Raw genomic sequence first — 20,899 nt, forward strand, 5'->3', positions numbered from 1 at the left:
TATAGAAGACCTTGATGAAGGACTGATGTTTAACATGGTTCCGAAGGAAATTCAATTTATGGGTACTTACAGGCTCATGTTTGAGTTAATTTCGATAAAAGCAGTTATTTTGATTTTAATTATTAGAGTTTAAAATTCAGTAATTTATACAATTTTAATAGAACTATTATAATATTATTCAATCTTTATTAGTAGCTGGCTTGAGATAAGTATCTCAGCATCAGAGGCCTAGCGGCCTCGAATAAGTAGAAATAAAATAAGCAGTCTCAAATGTGAAATAGATACAATTCGTAGTGCATCAAGTATTTATTAAAATAATACGAAATTATCTGTCTTTGTCTTATCACAGGGCAATTATAAAGATAGAACATGTCACTACGCATCGGTGTCAAAGGAAATGTTCAAAGTAAACGCCTGTCAATGTATGACAGCGGTTGTCATGATTTTGTTTAAGTTGGAATTATTTGTATTTTCGTCAAATTTATAACTCTTCATTTTCTGCTATAGATTCTTCAATAGAATACTTTTAATATATACTGAATATAACACTGAAGCTTCCGAAAATTAAAAGAAAATTAGTTAAAAATGGAAATAAGCTATTCAGATTTTGAACCAAATTCAGAAGCATTAAATATATTACTTTCCATGGGAATATCAGAAAAAATTGCTAAAGGGGTATGTATGTACACGTTGAAGTACTTACCCTGATAGTCTTAAAACCGTCTATGTAAAAATGGTTTGCCCAGTGTTTTGTTTAGTGTAACCTAATACCTAACAATGTCCAAGATAAGAATGCAGTGGGAAGCATGATTTTATGTATGACAAACATAAAATCTTACTATAACATTGAGAAAGTAATGGTACCCTGAAGTCTAATTCTCATATCCAATATTAAATCAACCCATAGAGGTAAAAAATTACTACCTATGTAGGTCAAGAGTGGTTATTAAAGAAAAACCTTAAGTAGTACTTAAAATAGCAAAGATATGTCCTAGAAAAGCTCATTTGTCAGTTAGATGTTTGGTGGTAAATAGCAAATGGGAGGTTCTTAAATTTATAGGGCAGAGTTCAATGTCAAGGTTTTTAATGATCACCCCTTATTGATGGATATTTGCCAGAGTCTTTTGCAAAAATTAGAAATATTTAAAAGGTTTGCTAAGAATGTCTACACAAATACTCCCAAGTGTTCTAATATAGTCTTTAATATATTGGTATCTTAGAAACTAGAATATTTTTACTAACTATTTTTGTACCTAACCTACCAGAGTCTAGCCATAGAAGGGGTCTTCTCTGGAATTTTGTATTTTTTTTAACTCTTAAAAGTAAATCACTACGTAGTTCAAGACAAGATATGGAAAAAAAATTATATATAAAACTAGAGTAGAGTAAAATGACAATTCTACCATTGGTTAATTATCACAATGGTTTTTGAAACATATATTTATATCACATATTGGACTTACAAAGATCTTATTTCTTATCAAAAATCTGAGTCCAGCTGGCATAAATTGACACCCTATACAAATGTTTGGTATTAGGTACCTGTGAAAGTAAATAAAATTTTTTTGTTTTTATTTCACTGTTTAATCAATTTGTATAGTTACTTAACTTTTTATTTTCAGGCCCTTTATTGCACTGGAAACACTTCCCCTGATGCTGCCATAGACTATATATTTAGTAGTAGTAGTAGTAGTAGTTTAGACACTAGCAAAGAGAGTAACAGTCTATTGAAAAAAGGTATTTAACAATATAATAATAAGATTCTTCATATTAATATTTGTTAATTTTATAATCATTTTTTCTTCTGGAAACATAGACCAAACTGAATCTCAAACAAAATCGCCAGAAAAAGTCGTGAGTCAAGACGACGAAGACGAATGGGAAGATGAAGACGTAGCTTATTATAAAATGACGTTTGTGGTTAACCATAGTTTAAAAATGGGCGTGGGGAAAATAGCTGCGCAAGTAGGACACGCCTGTTTAGGACTTTATAGGGAATCGTTGGAGAACGGGTTGGCAGCGGATTTATGCCAATGGGAGGAAGAAGGGTAGGGCTACTTGACGATCTGCTGAATACGACTAAAATGTTACAACATATTTCAGTGAAAAGAAGATAGTGTTAAAAGGCAGTAGCACAGAACATTTAATTGAACTTCAAGAAAAAGCAAAGGAAGCAAAAATTCCTGCCTATTTAGTTAGAGACGCGGGGCATACGCAAATTGCCAGAGGGTCTGTTACTGTATTGAGTTTGTTTGGTTTAGAAGAGGATGTTGACAAAATAACTGGAAAGTTAAGTTTATTATAGACCCAAATTAGCGTCCAAGAGGTAGTGTCTTGCTGTACCATTGTAAGTTATGTTATCTGTACATATTGAGGAGAGAGAAAGAGAAATTTTCAAAATAATTCTTTAATTTTGAAAATTTTCAAACAAATTGTTAGTGATGTGTTCTGAATTAAAACAATTACCATTTTCATTAGATTTTTTTATGTTGGTGTTTACCATTAGATTGCATTTAAAAATAATTATTAATAAAGCTTCAAGCAATTTAATTAAAAAGAGATGGAACTTTGTTCATCAAATATCATTAAATCACTTTCTTATTTTTCAGTTGAGTCCTTCAATCCTTTCCTTTTCCTGGTGGAGGGCACTGTTTAGTTTGGGGACTGTTTTGTTCCTGTTGATTCCTGTTCAATCAAATACCGGTAATACCTTTTTGCAGGTCAATGTATTTCTAATAATTTATGGTATATTAACTTTTTACACTGATAAATTATTCTTCCTATGAGACACTGCACACTACAGACTTTTAGTCAGCCAACAGTTTAATCAGTTATCGCTTAATTGACATAAAGACAGATGTGTGTGCGCATAATTACCAGTTTTAAATTGACCGATAAAAAATGTTAATAGATTGCGAACATGCACCTCGATCTGACTAATGGTCGGCAGACTCTTTAAACCTGGATTGTAGATTTACGTAATGTATTATTCAGTAGTTAAGTTCGGTTAACTTATGAACTATACATAATTTCGTTGTGAGATTTGCTTGTTGTCTATTTTCATTGGCTGCACCTATGAAGCTGATATGTACTAATGTGTAAAAGTTATACATTGCGCAACTTTCTTAAATAATTGGTATATTAGTGGTTTTGTTCTATAAACTGCACTATGCCTACAAATATGTTTAATTTTTTAACAATGAGTTAAATAGTTCGATAAACCCAGTTTTACTCTGTAGTCTGTGGACTACTTCGATTTCATAGTCAAGGAGAATATTGACTTTAATTGATAATATTGAAATGCTCTGTAGTATTTTGTTTAAACTCGATATAAATCCGTTGCGTTATTTTTGGATCGACTCTACTTGCGGAATCCCTTAATCTGAACTAAACAGTGTTACGAATTGACAAAAAGTTGCCAGGAGGCAGGTCGGACATTTCATGGTTAAAAGTTAAATGCCGCAGTCAATATTGCCATATTGAAATTATTAAAACGCTTCGCTTTCTTTACAGGAAAGCGTTACCTTTGGCTTCAATAAGGGAAAAGGTTTTATGGAGCCTTTACCTATACTAAAACAAAATTGGAGTTCAGCAACCTCTGAATTCCAATGAAGATAAATTGAGCATCAGTTGGAAATGTGGTTATACTGTAATATATGCATGGGGTGTTCTATTTGAAATGTGTTCAGGTATGTCATCATAACTATTAAATTGATGGCCGTGTATATGTACTATCACATGTTAATTTTATTTCAAAAAGTACAAAATATTAGTACTGACAGTAATTAGAGTCAGCGTGTAAATTATGTCAGAAAGGCCTTTCACATATAGATTTCGCCGGGTCTTTTAGATGCATTATTGATTTTAAGTTGTTTCACTTGACTCGGTGTATATACATTGCGTCACGTTTATTTACACTGAATGAGTAAGTTTATGTATCAACTGAATTAAAGCCACCACATTAGCTGTAAAGGCAGCAGGGTAATTATTATTATTTTATTACAACTCATAAGAGAAGTCAAATTCAAATTAAAAACCTACAATCATAAAATCAAAACGTTGGACCAGGGCTTGGGAATTACATTAGAGAGACTTAGTCGGATAGCGTATACGTATGATTTAATCCGCTATTCCGTGTCATAATGTAGTAGCGACTTTGGAACGGCACTGAGAGGAACTGAAAGTTATTTCTGTCGATGCACTAATCAAGTTTTTGTATCACGGTTTTCTCTCTGATATCTTACTTTTTTTTCTTTACTGGCTTTAAAAGACTATTATTGGGTGTATTAAATAATCTTGAAATATGTTTTCTCGGTTTTTCCAAAACATTGAAAAAGAGATAAAAAAAATAACATATATATGTCTCAACATCTACCTAGCGAAATAATTGAAACTTCGGCCATAATGTCTACATCGTCTTGATTATTGTTTTACTTATCACTCGTGAAAATCATTTATTTAAAATTTTTCATGTTTGAACTCCTTAATAACATTGGATAGTTTCCTTAGTTTTGAGACTATAGATTCATGTTCAGTTCCATGGCTTGCAGTTTTTTCTATTTCTAAAGTTTCTTCCAATATTACTGCGTTGTCTTAATGCACCAAGTTGGTTACCAAGCTGTGGTCAAGGATAAGTGGAGCATCCTAGCTTTTTTGGGCGACGTTCCTTCTTTTTCTGGTAGGGTCGTTATATAGGTGATGGGATATCTGCTCCCTCCTCTACTGCAGCGGCCGAGCCTGTAGCTTAGGGTCATTGGAGCTGTAATAGTACCTATACGAGTGTTATTTGCATTTCTAATCCCTTGGGGGAAATTTGCAAGTTCAAAATATTGTCAGATATTAACTGGCTCTTTGGAGATTTCATAGCAGCCATGTACTCCGAAACTTTAGATCTGTAACTTGTGCTAAAACGGGTAATGTAGCTATGTCTTCTGTTAGTGGACTATTTTGCGTATTCTGCGGTGCAGGCAAACGAACCGAAGTACTCCTTTTAAACTCATACTGCACGCCGGACTAATTAAACTGTCCCGAGTCACTTTGATAATATAGAAATACTGTCTGATATCAGGTCGGCTGATCAATTTATCGTAGAAGCTAAATAACGATTTCGTCTACGTATCTCTAATTAGTGGTGTTATCAAACGCGCATGAGTATTGGACCCCGGACTGCGCCTGGAAAAAATACAGGCTGTCTTCTGTCAATCTGGTGCTAAATGCTCATCGTTGGTTTTTCGAGGGCGTATTCGTGGCCCTTCTTACTGCCATATATTTGACTCTAACCTTTCGCTGACTGGTCGTGCAATCGGGGCATTCATTTACGGTTTTAAACCGGTGGTGTAATATTTTTTTTTCCGTTTACTTTTACAGTGAAACTTCATTGGTTTTCGGTGGAAACAACTGATCTTCCCTTTAACTTCAAGTAACACCGAATTTTAGGCAACTGGGATTACGGTGGTGCGTGTGGTCGGGTATACATTTTGGGGGTAAAGTGCTTTTCCCGGGAATTTTCTTAAATTTTTGATGATTGAACTTGAAATATTATACAAAAAACATCTATATCTAATATATTAGTAGTGCTGTCAAAATTGTTTTGTTTACTTTTTGTATTATTATGTTATATGAGGTCAGTGATGTTTCTGCAAATAGGGGAGATATCCAAAAAAATTACTTTTCAATGAAATGACATGTCAATCTTTTTTTTTTTGAAAATTGGTACCAAAAATTAACATTATGGCTGAAGAAGAAGTGCTGTTTGATGAGGTCTACGAGTTATGTGAAGACATTGGAAGGTATGTATTAGTGTACTGACATGTTAATAGCAAATCCTTTTAGTATTTTATTAAATGTTAGACCGATAACATTTTGTTAACGGTTGTTAAATAAATTCTGTACACCACGTATTCCTTTATTGAAATACCTACTCCACCCAAGTGTCAAGAAACAATACAGATAATACTGTAGGGATAAACTGAAGCAAAAATGTATGAAATAAAAGTGATTTTGTGCAAGTTAAAATGGAGAACTTTAATTTCGGTTAAAATGTGGGAGTGTAATGTGCGAAATATTGTAAACAGTCATATTAATAACGATATAAATTAACCATGTTCTAGTTCAGCAAAATATTCACTGTCTCCAGATTTACCTCACTATTAAATGATATAATTGATCAGAAGTGCCCATGTGGGAGTGGTCAATATAAGATGCAGATAAAAGTTCTCATATAAATTACTTTGGCAGTCTTATGTTAATTTTAAGAAAATGTATGTGATTGACGTCATTAAAATATTTTAATAATAATGGGGTCACTATATTACTGTATTTATGGAGTATATTTTTGAAAAATATCCATTGACTGACTTACTAATTTTTTAGCTACAGCCAGGTAGGGCCGGTTTAATTTCATATTCTATTGAACATATAAAAATAATTTTTAGCTGATTCTTGTAGTCAGAGGCAGATTAAGACTTTTTTGGCCCTGGGCCATAAAAACCATTTCGCTCCAACTGTTTTCACCCATTAATCTGTTAAAAAATCGAAAAATAATATAAGTAATCGAAAATTGATGGGGGTGTCGAAGGTGCGTTCTGTTTTAATACTAAATAAACAGTTAACAGTCAGGATCATTGCACATGAGAAAGGTATGACTAAAGATACTGTTTATCGAATTGTCACAGAAGAATTGGTTACAAAAAGAATTTATGCAAAAACGATGTCCAAAAATTTATCTAATGAATAAAAAGAGAATCGCTTATTCATTAGCCAACAACTGTTGGACCGTTTGGCAACCGAACCAAACTTTAATCCAGATATAGCTCCGTATGATTTTATCTTTTTTCAAAGGTTAATTGAAAGTTGAAAAGTCACTATTACGGAACAATGGAAAACATCCAAAGAGTCACAACGCCGATTCTAAATAGCCTAACGGAACAAGACTTCCAGAATTGTTATCAGGAATGTGACTATTTTGAAGGGGATAACGTGAAGTAGTAGATATCTTCAATAAAAAAAAAGAATAGATTATTCTCATTACATCTGAGAGATAGGGTTAAATTATCCGGGACTTAATAGTCTTTGTGGGCTTGCCTTAATTGAATGGTCCAATTAGTGTCTGTTTTCTTGAGTCCTATGTGATAGTGATTAGTGTAAAAGCATTTATTGTTGTGAAGGAAAGCCTTTACAGAGACCAAAATTACAATCTAAACTTTTTCTTGATGAAACGCTTTGTTTGACTGTATACATCTTTAAACTGCCAATATTTGATATATTTATGAAATCTCTGAAATTTCCAGACATCCTGTCACCGTTTTTGTTTCTTTCATTATTCCTTCCTTTTTTCTGTTCGTTGTGTATTTTTCTTACGAACCAAACTTAACAAATCTTAAAAACACTGGTTTAAAATTTCTCAATTGACTTTTTCCTTAACATGATTCGTTTTTCTCTGGAGATCAAATTCTACTCTCACAGTTGAGCGGGACAGGAGTTGTGACCCGTATGACAAACCATATTTACTTATAAGATTATCCCATTACAAGACGGTCTCGAAGTCATGGAAGACGATTCTATTTTATATTAGTAGAAGCTTTGCATTCCGCAACTAAGCTCATTGTTTGCTCTTATTAACTTGTTAGTTTACGTATTAATCTGTTACACTCTGACAAACGGAATCTAAAATTTAAAGCAATTTGATATAAATTTTTAATTGGCACCGGCTTTAGTCCTAATCGAATTTTTTTATTAAAAAACCTCCTTTCCCAATAGAAATACGCATATTTCTCTAGATTAATTCCAATAAAACGTGATCTCATTGACGTGGATTTTTAATTAAGGAACCGCGCGATTTGATCAAGAAGGAGGAGGAGTTGCTACACTTCAGATTTTCAGCCCCAAGTGTTTTCCTTCCGAACTGAAAAATAACACTATCACAATGTGTTTCAGGGGGCCATTTAGCGTAGTTCGGAGATGTATTCACCGACAGACTGGACAGCAGTTTGCTGTAAAAATTATAGATGTAGCAAAATTCACTTCCAGCCCTGGCCTAAGCACAAATGGTGGGTTTAGTTAATGCTTCAGCAGTCTTGCCACAGCATTGACGCATTTACTAATTTTATAGATTTGAAAAGGGAGGCTACGATATGCCACATGCTGAAACATCCTCACATTGTAGAGCTGCTAGAAACTTACTCTTCAGAGGGCATGCTGTATATGGTTTTTGAATAGTAAGTAATATCCTATTAAGTATGAGTGCGCTTTGGAAGAAAATTTCATTTTTGTTGCGTAAAAGAGAATTTCCTTCTTTTTACGAAAACATGTTTCGTTATTACCCTATGGACTACAAAGAAATATTTCCACATTTTTACTTTACCAACCCCCATTTCGCGCCAATGGGCCCTTTATTTGAAAATGTTAGCACAATCCAATTTACGATGGAGCTGTAAAAGGCTCTAACTTTCGGCTTGTTTACACTGCTGACATAACTTTATTATGCTGCAATAAAATGTGTGGGTGTTGTGTAAACTGAGAATATCGAAGTTATATTTTTGAAGCCGCTTAGAGTCGGGTATCTTATCGATTATTATTTTATTTAACGGTGGAATTTTAATCACAAATATGAGCTTCAAACTACATATGGAGGTAGCTAGTAGCTCAAGAGAGAGTAGCAGTTTAACACTAATTGTTCGGTTAATTGTGAACGTTTTTCGTTAAAATTAAACTTTCGTTATCTGAAAAATTCCTAGCTGGACATACGTGAATTTTTTTCCGGAATTTCGTTTTGGTTCAGTGTTCCAAGAAAACTGAAATAAAATTTATGCTATTACAGTATTTTGAATGAGCAGGCATAAACTTGTCAGTGCTGATTAAACATTAAGTATTTGAGATTAATTATTATATAAATAACTGCCACATCAAATCAGGTCTGTATTTATTTTACCCGGGCGTAATTTATTTTTCAACTTTTTGTAGATTTATGAGAAGTTATTTTAATTTCCTAAATATGTGTACGAACGATTTACGACGCTATTAACTTTGTTATTGAAACAGTAGATCTGTTATTCATTTAATTTAAATGTATTATTCGAGTATTATATACACACATCTACACAGTGTTACAATCTATTTCAGTTAATATGCATATGTATGTGCATATTTAATGTAATACATGAACTGAAACTTGTATTGGACATTGTGGTGTTATCTTTTATCTTTAAATTATTTAATTATGGCTTTAACAGAGTAAAATAAATTCCCTAACTATTCTGCGCAACTCTTACTTCAAGAGGTGCATAACAAGTCCTGTCGAAGAACTTAGATGATTCAGCCCTGAAATGGACCTATTTAGAGTTTTTTACTCGTGCGACCATTAGTATCGTAGGTCTATTTCATATATCTCATAATTTGATGAATTGAAATTAAGACTGAAATTTTTTTTATTTGAAGGGCTGAATAATAATACCTCTAGTGGCAATGTCTTGTCTTGTAAAAGTCACATCAACGTTTTCCAATGAAAGGGTTCAACTTCGTATCAATAGGGCATGTGTAATAAGTCTTGTTAGACATTTACATTTTTTATGTTATCTTTACAGCTACCTCCCAATGACAAATTTATTCGCGTTTTCCTGCGTAAGTTTCTTAAACTTCTCTGTATTTTTTTTTTTTTTGGGGGGCGGGGTATGGCCCTGAAGAACGAAAATGTTCTGAACTACATAAGGGAGTCCTATCTCGAAGTAATGGGTGTATATTATGGCATGTTTGTTATATATCAGCGGAATGTTTTAGAATAGTTAATTAATTCATGCAATTCATGTGGTTACTTGTACATAAATGCAGGTACAAAACTTTCTAACATTAGTACGTGATTATGTATTTGAATAAAAATGTGCACTCATAGTTATTAACTAAATTGCGCTTTTTTCCATTAAAACCTTTAAATTGGCTCCATTCATAGGTCAGTGTAAATGTTGATGGCAAATGCGAATTTAAGCAAACACTTTAACTTTTTAATTTTTAAAGTTTGACTGAAATGTTTTTGGTAACATAATTTAGGAACGAGACCATGGGCAACTAACAAAATCATGATACACTGGCAAACAACAAAAATCACAACCTCTTTAGGGCGAAGCATTTTTTTGCAGTTGTTGAGTGCTTTTGCTTAAAGCTTAAGCTTAAGGTTTCGAGCGCTTTTGCTCTTCTCACCCTCTCGGCATAAGCAAATGGTATGTTTTTTAAAAATACTTATTGTGTTATTGAAATCCTTTTGTCAGTCAAAGCGACCCAGAAAGTGTTTGCGTTGAAAATGTGATTAATCTGCCATATTCACTATTAATTCAATGTTGGAGTAAATTTTTGATGTCAAGACGTAATAATATTAGCTAATAAATATGCTATTGTTAGGGTGAAGTGGATATTGGAAAATAATCAAACTGGCCCTATTATCCGCATGACCCTAAAAAAATCTGGTTTTTTGTTGCGATAAAAAACAGGTATTTCTCGATGCCGGGATCATTTTTTACGGTATTAATTTGATATCGTTGGCTGAAAATTTAGCGTTTCTGTTATGAGTCGATTTGTTCATTAAAAAATCCCGCGTTTTCGGCTCAATATTCTCTTATTTTGGTTGGGAATTACTTGTAAGTAAGCTTTGTTGAAGCAGTGGAATTACACTTTATTTTTGTTTAAAACTAACTGAGGATAGCGTTCACTCTATACGCCACCGTCTTAAAATCCAGTGAAAAAATGTTATAAAATTGAAAATTACCAAAAAACTCTATTAAATGTGATCATGCAAAATATGTGAAGCATCTTAAAATTCCTCGTCTTAAAAATGCAAAAATTTCGTGTGAAAAATGACAAAAAATATCGTAGGACTCCATGGTATTCAGGAAAATATCTATCAAAACCATTTATTGTTTTTTCTACAGGAAGTTGTTTACGAAATATTTAAGTTTATCGATGTTTTCCAGATATTCCAGTAATCTTCAAACCTTTTTTAATTCAAGAATTGTCAGTCTGCATAAAATTTTGTACAACTTTGTTCATTTACTCCAAAGCCTTAGCACGGTAATACAGGATAACTAGTAATTTTTTTGCTATTTTAGCATGGATGGCTCCGACTTATGCTTTGAGGTGGTGCAGAGAGCGACGCAAGGTTTTGCTTATAGTGAAGCAGTGGCTAGGTAAATGTCTTTCAATATATTTAATGTTTATTATATACATATACAGGGTGTCCTATTTAAAGCTGTGATTGAAGATTACTCAAAAACGGTAAGTTATATGAGAAAAAGTTTCAAATAAAAATTGTCCGGTGAAGAGGGAGACATGTCTTGAAGATAGTGACTTAGCTGAAACATTATTTTAAGGTCGTTTCAAGGGCAATTTTTTTTCAAATGGCAATCCCGTATATTTTTTACAGATCCTTGTAGACCTTAAAAAATGAATATCTTTTTTTCGAACAATTTTTTATTGGGCGTTTCGTTCTACAGTTATCTTTGATTTTTGTCTAATTTTTGAGATTGTCGAAATTATTGCATTTTTTTCTACATAAATTTTGCAATGCATATTCTCTTTAAGGCTAATAACAATCTTCCTATCTAATAAAAAAAAATTGCTATGAAAAAAAAATATATTTTTTTAATTTGGAAAATTAATTTAAAATTCTGATTTGAGAAACTTATAAAAGCAAATGTTTAAAAGAATGTCCTTCTTGCTCCAAACTCGTCCCAACTCTCATTCGAAAAGAATTGCTTACTCTGCGCAACACCTCCCCATTGATCAATTGACACGCGTTTTCAATACTCCTTTTCATGTCGTCTGCAGTTGTTGGTACTTCTGTATAAACTTTGCCCTTTAAAAAACTTCAGAGGAAAAAATCTAGTAAGATGAAATCAGGAGACCTAGGAGGCTAGTTCACGGGACCGCCCCGTCCAATTCATCGATCTGAATACGTTTCATACAGAACCTCACGAGACATTCTAGAAAAATGGGCTAGACAGCCGTCATGCTGATAGTACATCACCCGTTTAATTGTAAGTGAAACGTTTTCTAACAATTCCGGGAGATTATTACACAAGTAATTGCGGTATATTTCTCCATTTCAGTTTCCTTCAATCAAAAAAAGTCCAATTAAGTATTCCTCAATAATACCGCATCATACATTCACTGATCATGGTTTTTGATGTTTAACTTCTCTAATCCAGTGTGGGTTTACAGCACTCCAAAAATGCAGATTATGGTGATTCACTGCACCATGATTTGCGAATGTGGATTCGTTAGAAAACAAAACGTTAGAGAAGAAATTTGCATTTTAATTTAATTGCTGCCTTGCCCAATTACAAAAATTGACTCTGTTTTGAAAATCTGTTCCATGGAGTTCCTGATGGAAAGAAATGTGGTAAAGATGGTATTTATTCACCTTCAAAATTCTTTGGATACTTGTCTTTGATATTCGTGAGTCAGCAGAAATTTGACGACAACTTACATGGGGATCAAAGGCAACAGATTCAAGAACTGCTATTTGATTGCCTTCATGTGTTGCACTTTGAGAGCGATTGCGTTTTTTTGGGTTCCAACGTTTTCGTTTCTTTGAAATTTTTAATGACACTGTTGAAAGTCTTTCAACGGGGAACTCTTTCATCCGCAAATCTTTCAGCATAAAGTTCTACTGTCCGACTAACGTTTCTTCCAGCCTCACCATAAATAAAAATAATTTCTAATTTTTCACGTAAAATGTAGCCATCTATTTCAATTATTGAATTTTGGAATGAAAAAAATAGTTTTCGAATAATTTCACACAAAACAATTAGATTGATTGTTGAAAAAAATATTGATTTTATATAGACCTTGTTATAAGGTAAACTCTAACAAGAGGAAATTTAAGAAACAATTTTTTTTTCATAGATATATATATATATATAATATATATATATATATACAGGGTGGGACACCAAGAGCGCCTCGGGGTATTACGTCCTCATTAATAATTTGATCGAAAATTGTTTTTAGAGGTGTATGTACGCCCTTATAAGGTACATTTTAAAAATATTTTCATTTATACAGGGTGTATATAAAAAAAGATACATCTCAAACATATATTTTTTTTAATGGAATACCCTATATTTTATTACATATTTGGAATTATAAGAAGAAAATAGTACAAGTTTGTATAACACACATTGGGTCTAAAACAATCGCTTCTCGAGAAATTTTAGAAAATGTAAAAATGCAAGAGTTAAGAAAATATTTTTTTGCTAAGTGAAATGAATTACTTGGCTATCATTTTTTTACTATTAAAAAGGACAAACTAATCTTCAAACTAGAATGAATTATTTACTAAACTGATATACAGGGTAAGCAAAAAGAGGGGTTAAATTTTACTCCCTTATAATTTTTTTTTTATTAGATAGAAGGATTGTAATAGGTTTTAAATAGAATATGTATTGAAAAACTTTTCTAGAAAAAAAAAGAGATAATTTCGACTATCTCAAAAATTGGACAAATTCAAGGATAGCTCTGCAACGTCTAATAAAAAATTGTTCAAATAAAAGATATTCGTATTTTGAAGGTCTACAAGGATCTTTAAAAAAAAAAATACGAGATTGCCATTTAAAAAGAAAGTTGCCGTTGAAATGACTTGAAAATGGCGTTTTATGACATATCTATTTCTTTACCGTACAGTTTTTATTTGAAACTTTTTTAGACGACGTATTGTTTTTGAGTAATCTTCAATCACAGCTTTAAATGGAGCACCCTGTAGGTACATATACAGGGTGTCCTCGAATTACGTGGCCAAAATAATACCGCAGATTGTTTGAGTGAAAATAAGTCGATTTAACTAAACTTCCCTCAGTCCAAAAGTTGATAATTATGGAGCTACAGGGTGTTAAAGTTGAAAAAAAAATCACATTTTCTTTAATATCTTTCGATTTCTTTGAGTTAATTTCACGAAATTTCATATTTGAGGGTGTTTTAGGATACGAAATTCAAATTTATTAACGATTTAGTTGTTTCTTCTAGGGGGCGCCACAAGCGACCATTAGGACACATTTAAATCTCTGTAACTTTTTCGTGCCACGGTGTATATTATTTTGGTATTTAAAAACCTTTTTCCCTACCTTTTATACTTGGAAAAGGTATACTTTATTGACGTCGCTAGAAGCAACGGTTTTGGAGAAAAATGCATCTAAGCCTGATGATGCATGCAAATTACCTTAAAATTAGACGCCTTTCAATATTAACAAAAGTTTTCCGATTTGGAATTCTACGGAAAGGATATTTTTCCTTGTAAACTCGTACACTTTTTTGACTATTACAACGGCAAAGTCCATAAACTAACAGCATATCCACCATTTCAGAATAAGTGAATTTATTGGCCATACTTATGGATATTTACAGGAACAAGAAGCGAAACTGACAAGAAAAACTGAGGGCTAAATAAAAAAACTGACATTTGAGAAACAAATTCAAGTGTTAAAATGTCAATTAAAAACATAGCCAACTGAGTTATTTACTTAAAAGCGCCAACGCAAATATGCAGCGCATTAGAATTATGCGTTTTTCTCCAAAACCGTTGCTTCTAGCGACGTCAATAAAGTATACCTTTTCCAAGTATAAAAGGTAGGGAAAAAGGTTTTTAAATACCAAAATAATATACACCGTGGCACGAAAAAGTTACAGAGATTTAAATGTGTCCTAATGGTCGCTTGTGGCGCCCCCTAGAAGAAACAACTAAATCGTTAATAAATTTGAATTTCGTATCCTAAAACACCCTCAAATATGAAATTTCGTGAAATTAACTCAAAGAAATCGAAAGATATTAAAGAAAATGTGATTTTTTTTTCAACTTTAACACCCTGTAGCTCCATAATTATCAACTTTTGGACTGAGGGAAGTTTAGTTAAATCGACTTATTTTCACTCAAACAATCTGCGGTATTATTTTGGCCACGTAATTCGATGACACCCTGTATATATATATATATATATATATATTTTTTTTTTTAAGAAGAATGAATAATTCATCTTCAAGGGAAATAGTTTTTCCTCCCACCAGTAGAGTCAATACAGATAAAACGCGATGGGGAAATAATAGCAATAATTTTCCATTCCTTTCCCCCAAAACCCTCTCTATAAATTACTTTCTTCTCAATTCTCTTTTTCAGTCATTACATGCGACAGATCCTGGAGGCTCTGAGATACTGCCACGAGAACGACATCATCCATCGGGATATTAAACCCGAGAACATTTTGTTGGCGACAAAAGAAAACTCAGCCCCTGTCAAGTTAGGCGGTTTCGGAATTGCTATTCAGCTGCCTGACAAACACACTAATAATGTTCCTGGTGAGTAAACACGAATTTACCAATTAACTAACGTGGGTGCAGAACAAATTATCACGCAAATATTCCTGGTTGGGAGAATGGGGCCTTTTGATTTCTGGGTATTCTGCTGTGTTGACCTTCATGTAAAAGCTGGTAAACGTGTTTCCTCAGAAACCTTTTACAACTTTAAATTCATCAATTACTCCACGTGTTTAAACGAGAGTTAATGGATCGTTCCGCTCAATTTGCCCTAAAACACCGACAAAATTTTATCAACTTTTAAGTTCGCAAACATCGCCGAATGGATTCTATTAAAAGCCGCGTATGGCATATATTCACAAGCAGTTAGGAGCCCTAATTGTGTCACGAGAGAAAATTAAATTAACTCCAATACAAAAGACCTTTTACATCACCTTAAATTCTCAGGGAAAGGCAGTTACCACATTAACCATTATTTTCCAAGCGAGGCCCTTCAGCTTCATCTAAATACGATGTCGAGGAGGGTCTGGCATTTGTGCGATATGTAGAACAATAAGTACCCGATTTTGTGTATAATAAAATCTAGGGTTTTTAGGCGTCTAATTTTTGAGTTCCATATGCAATATTTAATGCTCGGCTTAATGAAAGCAGGTCGAGGACACTCGTAGTATCCTTTCTCTGACGCCGAATTCTGCATAAAACCTAAAGTTTATTGGCAGGACGAACATCTCAAAAAAGGGGATGAATAATTTGGCTCCTCTTCTCGCCGTTATTGTCCCCATTTACCAGGGTATTTAATTATGCAATTTTGCTTTAGGCTAGGGCTGACTTTGATTAATGCAATTAACCCTGCCTGAGCAAGAGCAATATTCTTTAATTTTAAAGGTGAAACGCAATAAGACTTCTGAATGAGCGGCGATTACGCAGGCTGAAAGTTTCCGACGGCTTATGACTATTTATAACTGGAAAAGGACAGTTGGATAACACTGGGATTAGGCAGAAATAAGTTTCCCATAATTGGTGTCTAAGAAAGGAATTTTTGAGAATTTGTTGTGCAGGCTGCATGGAGGGTAATTAACGTGGATATGTCAGTTCTGGATTAAATGCGGAGTGTTCCTCAAATTACTATATGACGCTTGAGTAGAAATTCCTGAACCAAAACTAAGGCGTTCCAGACCAACCTACCTATATCCAATGTTACTTCGTATCATCGCTACAGGGCGCCAAAGTTCTTAAATGAATATCGTTTCTTCAAAATAATTGTTAAAAGCTTTTAACGACTTCCGCTAATTTTGGAAGTAAGAGTAACTTCATAAATTGGCGTATTTCGACGTGAGCGAGATCTTTCTTAAATTTACAAAAATATTAAAAACCGTGTGGTACGTACCATAAAAGTTTGCATTTTTGTCATACGTCACATTTCATCACGAGGTTGGTATGGGCGATCTTCCAATAAACCGGGTAAAGTGTTTTGCAAGAAAAGTAAAGAGTCATCCCAATTTTATCGATTTGGCGTTACAACTGGTCCAATAATAAAGTTGTTAGTCATACTTTCCCAAACATTAATTTTAAATTCATGCTGGAAATGTTTCTTCTCAATTGTAAAAGGATTGTCATCGCTCTGCACATTATCGTTATGTACATTTGTAATTCGCGATCTCATGAACACACTTTCGTCCGTAAATAAAACGTTCTTATGAAATATTGTATTTGATATTTTTATTTTTAAGCTGCAAAACTTCGGCCGACTTTTGGGATTCGCATCAAAAAGATTTTTTTGCAAGTGTTGCGCGTGATACGGATGGAGTAATTGCTCTCGTAAAACAATATTAATGGTATTTTTGGAAACTGCCAATTTGAACCGAAAGCGTCTACAGCTCGAATTGGAATCATCTTCAATTGCATTTAAAACTGCCTTTTCGACCTCCACGTTCCTAATTGTACATAGGTATCGTAGATTAATATTATTTCAATTAAAACCTACCGTTTCCCTATGTTGCCTTTCAATACTCGAGAAAGTTTAATAGTTTGGAAGTCCGCGACACACAAAAAAGTTCAATATTATTTCCCGAAGAAAAAATCAATATTAATGTCTGCAAAAATTTAATTTTACTTCCTGAAAAAAATTATATAGTAATTCCTGAAAAAATCAATGTTAATTCCAGAAAGAAATTTAGTGTTAGTTCCTGAAAAAAATTCAATATTAATTCCTGAAAGAAATTAAATATTATTTTCCGAAAAAATTCAATATTAATGCGTGAACAAAAATTTCAACACTGCTAGATTTTTTAATTAATTTAGGCTTGAAGCACAAGCGCACACAGTGTAGACCTGAACCATAAAAAAGAGGTTTAATTTCTGGATTTTTTAAAATCTTTAAACCCGCTCCTGTTGCGATATTATTCTTTAGCCACATCATCCTAAGTACCTTTCAAAAGGGTCGAAATGCAAATAATTTCGAATTTCGATAAAAAAATTATTTACGTACGTCTCTTTGACCTGACAAAGCTGGACTGTGAACTACGAGAAACAATGAGAACTCACCTTGAGCACCAAAAGGATAAGCCAAAGTCATGTCAGCCACATCCACTTTCACTCACAAAGTAAGAGTTAAACGCCGCTTATTTTTACTCACCGAGTCGTGAATATACTAACAAGTTGCCTTTCAATATTCACAAGTTCAACGGTTCGGAATTCTGTGATTTGGATATTTGCTATGATAGACTCTGACACTCATACGTTCATTGCCCTCACAGAATCCATATAAGAGAAGCATGTCATGTTAAAAGATAAAAAATAATTTAATTTACAATAAGCTCAACTCCGATCAACAACCATAGTGAACACTATCGGGATGTGAGGTGTATGAAATATTTATTTTATTTTTGTGTAGGTAATGCAAAAGACGATTTTTTTAAATATTTTTTTTGACAACGATGGTGAATTTCAAGACGCCGTAAATAGTTTTTTTAGAGAAACTGTGTGCCCGGAGGAAATTTTACAAGGGACAAAAAAGGTTCAAAATAAAGGCAACTTTTGGCAGAGAAAAGAATTTAAGTCATTCATATATGGGGTAACAAAATGATTAACTTTTGTTTGCGGACCACGCGCTATTTTTAACATTTCAAAACGTTAAAAAAAGATTCCGCTCATGTCAAAACACGTCAATTTATGCAGTTCTTAGTTCTAAAATGAATAAAAATCGATAAAAGTGTTTAGCAATGATTTCGAAGCAACGTTGAATATAGGCTAATTTGGTTAGAACGATTTATTTATGGTTCAGGAACTTTGAGTCGAGCGTTGTACAGTCATTTCAGGGACACCCTGTACATTAGTCAGGTGGCAGGTATTGCAAAACTTTGGTCCGGGCAATTGCGTATATCGTCAAATTCCAGATCCGAGTAAAAATACTCTAAATAAATGATCAAATTTCGCGGATAGAACTCTAAAGAGAAACCCCTGCATATTTTCTCAAAGTTGACTCTCATTTGCCGTAATAAAGGTCCAGGATTCTTCCTTCAGTTTATCTCTAATGAGCCTGAAAATTCTTGTGTTGCTCTCAACTTCAAGTTTTTAGAAACTCTTTTCAAATTCCGTGTTTACAGTATAAAGTTGGGTTTCTACGCTTGACACTTTATCCCATCCATTATTAAAATAAAATAGACTTTTCTGTTGTGCACCACGACATTTTTAAGGCGAGCAAGCGTTTTTACGACAGATACTTCCGTTTCGCTACATGTTTATCTGTAGGATAATAAATTCATTGTCAAGAGGTTCTATCATAAATAACTAGGTTTGTGGCCTCTTGAAGCTGCGTTTTGCAGGAATTACTGGTGTGATATATAAATCCAGTTTCACTCTTTAAAATCGTGGTTATAACGCGTGAAAAACGATACGGCTGCCTTCCAACGACGTTTCCTCTGTAAATGTGATTTCCGGGAATAGGTCTGTCCTATTAAATTTTGACTTCAATCGAATTGGCCTTCGGGTACACCTCTAGGGGCTGACTCAAATTACGAATGAAAATTGCATCAGTTCCTGCGGAACGACATGTGTAATATCTACTGAATGACGGTAAAAGGGCTTCGCCAAGTTCTATAAGGGCCACAATAATTCCAAATCTAAAGCAACTATTCGTGGCTGGTTTGTTCTGCATCCAATAGTTCACGCCTTTGAGTTAAATTTACAAGCGAAGTTTCCCTCATGTGTGTTGGAATAAAAACAAAAAGTTATGTCCCGTAGAATACGGAGTTTGTGAGTACAAGACGAACCTGAGTCCCATGGGCCGAATGTATCTAAAGGCTGACAAGGCCGGTAAGATCACCAACGAGCTTAATGCAATTTGAAAATACAGGGTGGTTTTAGACGATTTTTTCAATGTTTAATATCCGCAACGAAACTTATAAATCTGGGAGAGAATTAAGGTTTTAAAATCAGAAGTCCCTAGTCATTAAATTTTAAGTACTCGGCTTAACGCTCGGCGCGAAGTGTATTAACAGATTGTAATTTTTACCCAGTTTCATTTAGAGAACAATATTTATCTCGGAAACATTTGTGTACCCGGAAAAATTGTATTTTTTATATAAAAGACCCTGTATTTTCTTGATCGTTGCTGTAAGTAGGCATGCCTGTTTCATTTAGTCGTGCCCTTCATCACCATCATTCATTAGCATGTCTGCTGACAGCAATGTTTCTTTTCTTGTGGTTAAATCCGCAGACTACCGGACCCATTTATGCACCTCATCATCATTTTAGTTATTAAAGTGTTTTCTGTTTACCGACACTTTAAGAGGGCAACTTCATGTTTTCTGCATTATTGCGTGGATGTTTTGGTTTTATTTATTGGCAAGTATGTGCTGCAATTCTCTGAAAATTAAAATCGTTTTGAAGAAAGTCACCTAAAACGACTCTTCAATACGAATATGCACAGTTTTGTCCAATAATACATGTAAGCTTTGATAGAAGGGGGGTCATTTGAGCTAGAAATTAAAGGAAGATTGCACACCTCTTTTACTTCCAGCCACCCCAACAGAAGAATTTCAAAAAGCACCATCTATCAAGTCTTACGTTATTTATCAGAATCATCAAAATTATCTATTCAAACGCACCATTTTTTTTTAATATCGACGAGTGAAGGAATTAGAAGCGAGAGGCACGAAAGTGCCTTTAACACATACAAACCACCTTGTGGAGGCCGCCACGTCTCGTTCAAGTGGAGTTAAAGTCCTAATCCCGTCGAGTTGAAGTCATGGAACTTATTGAGACGCAAACTCCTTGATTTTTTTGGGCAATAAAGTCGTTGTTTGAAGTACTCCATTTTCATTTTCGTACGCACGAAAGTTGGACATTGTGCCACCATGTGTCCAGATGTCCCGTCGTTCTCAACGCACCTGCACAACGTCGAAGTCGTCGGCGACGAAATAGCCACTCAGTAGATCGGCTAGTATCTTCATGTCCTTTCTTTTGAGACCATGATGCCTCGCTAATTTGAACTGACCTCGTATTTGGTCCGAGAAGCCTGGCCCAGCTATAATTTGGGCCGGCGATGTGTTCCCCAGCCTCTTGTCGTGGGCAGTTGTCGGCAATGCGGGAATATTTGCTCAATCATGAA

The 20,899-nt window shown here is 33.9% G+C and overlaps 2 protein-coding genes across 7 annotated transcripts in view; both read left to right on the forward strand.

Annotated features, from left to right (window-relative positions):
- Nucleotides 1-422: 422 nt before the first annotated feature.
- On the forward strand, nt 423-3,040 carry LOC136341078 (probable peptidyl-tRNA hydrolase 2). 2 transcript variants are annotated; one of them, XM_066285684.1, is made up of 5 exons: nt 423-675; nt 1,623-1,737; nt 1,817-2,048; nt 2,104-2,347; nt 2,610-3,040. In XM_066285684.1, exons 1-4 carry the CDS (start codon nt 586-588, stop codon nt 2,303-2,305), a joined length of 639 nt encoding a protein of 212 aa, XP_066141781.1. In that variant the 5' UTR covers nt 423-585; the 3' UTR covers nt 2,306-2,347; nt 2,610-3,040. The 2 variants fall into 2 exon arrangements, with proteins under 2 accessions (XP_066141781.1, XP_066141779.1); XM_066285682.1 differs by lacking the exon at nt 2,610-3,040 and having other exon boundaries at nt 2,104-2,561.
- A 2,142-nt stretch (nt 3,041-5,182) lies between these two features.
- The window catches only part of CASK (peripheral plasma membrane protein CASK), a 136,360-nt gene continuing 120,643 nt past the window's right edge, over nt 5,183-20,899 (forward strand). For 3 of the 5 annotated variants that reach the window (XM_066285666.1, XM_066285668.1, XM_066285667.1), the window contains exons 1-6: nt 5,183-5,789; nt 7,936-8,048; nt 8,111-8,216; nt 11,094-11,171; nt 15,152-15,330; nt 19,531-19,602. In XM_066285666.1, the coding sequence (XP_066141763.1) occupies nt 5,731-5,789; nt 7,936-8,048; nt 8,111-8,216; nt 11,094-11,171; nt 15,152-15,330; nt 19,531-19,602 (607 nt within the window). In that variant the 5' untranslated portion in view covers nt 5,183-5,730. The remainder of the gene's footprint in view (nt 5,790-7,935; nt 8,049-8,110; nt 8,217-11,093; nt 11,172-15,151; nt 15,331-19,530; nt 19,603-20,899) is intronic. The other 2 variants (XM_066285671.1, XM_066285669.1) reach the window with 2 other exon arrangements.

The sequence above is a fragment of the Euwallacea fornicatus genome, chromosome 9 (genome assembly GCF_040115645.1).
Source record: "Euwallacea fornicatus isolate EFF26 chromosome 9, ASM4011564v1, whole genome shotgun sequence".
Classification (NCBI taxonomy): domain Eukaryota; kingdom Metazoa; phylum Arthropoda; class Insecta; order Coleoptera; family Curculionidae; genus Euwallacea; species Euwallacea fornicatus.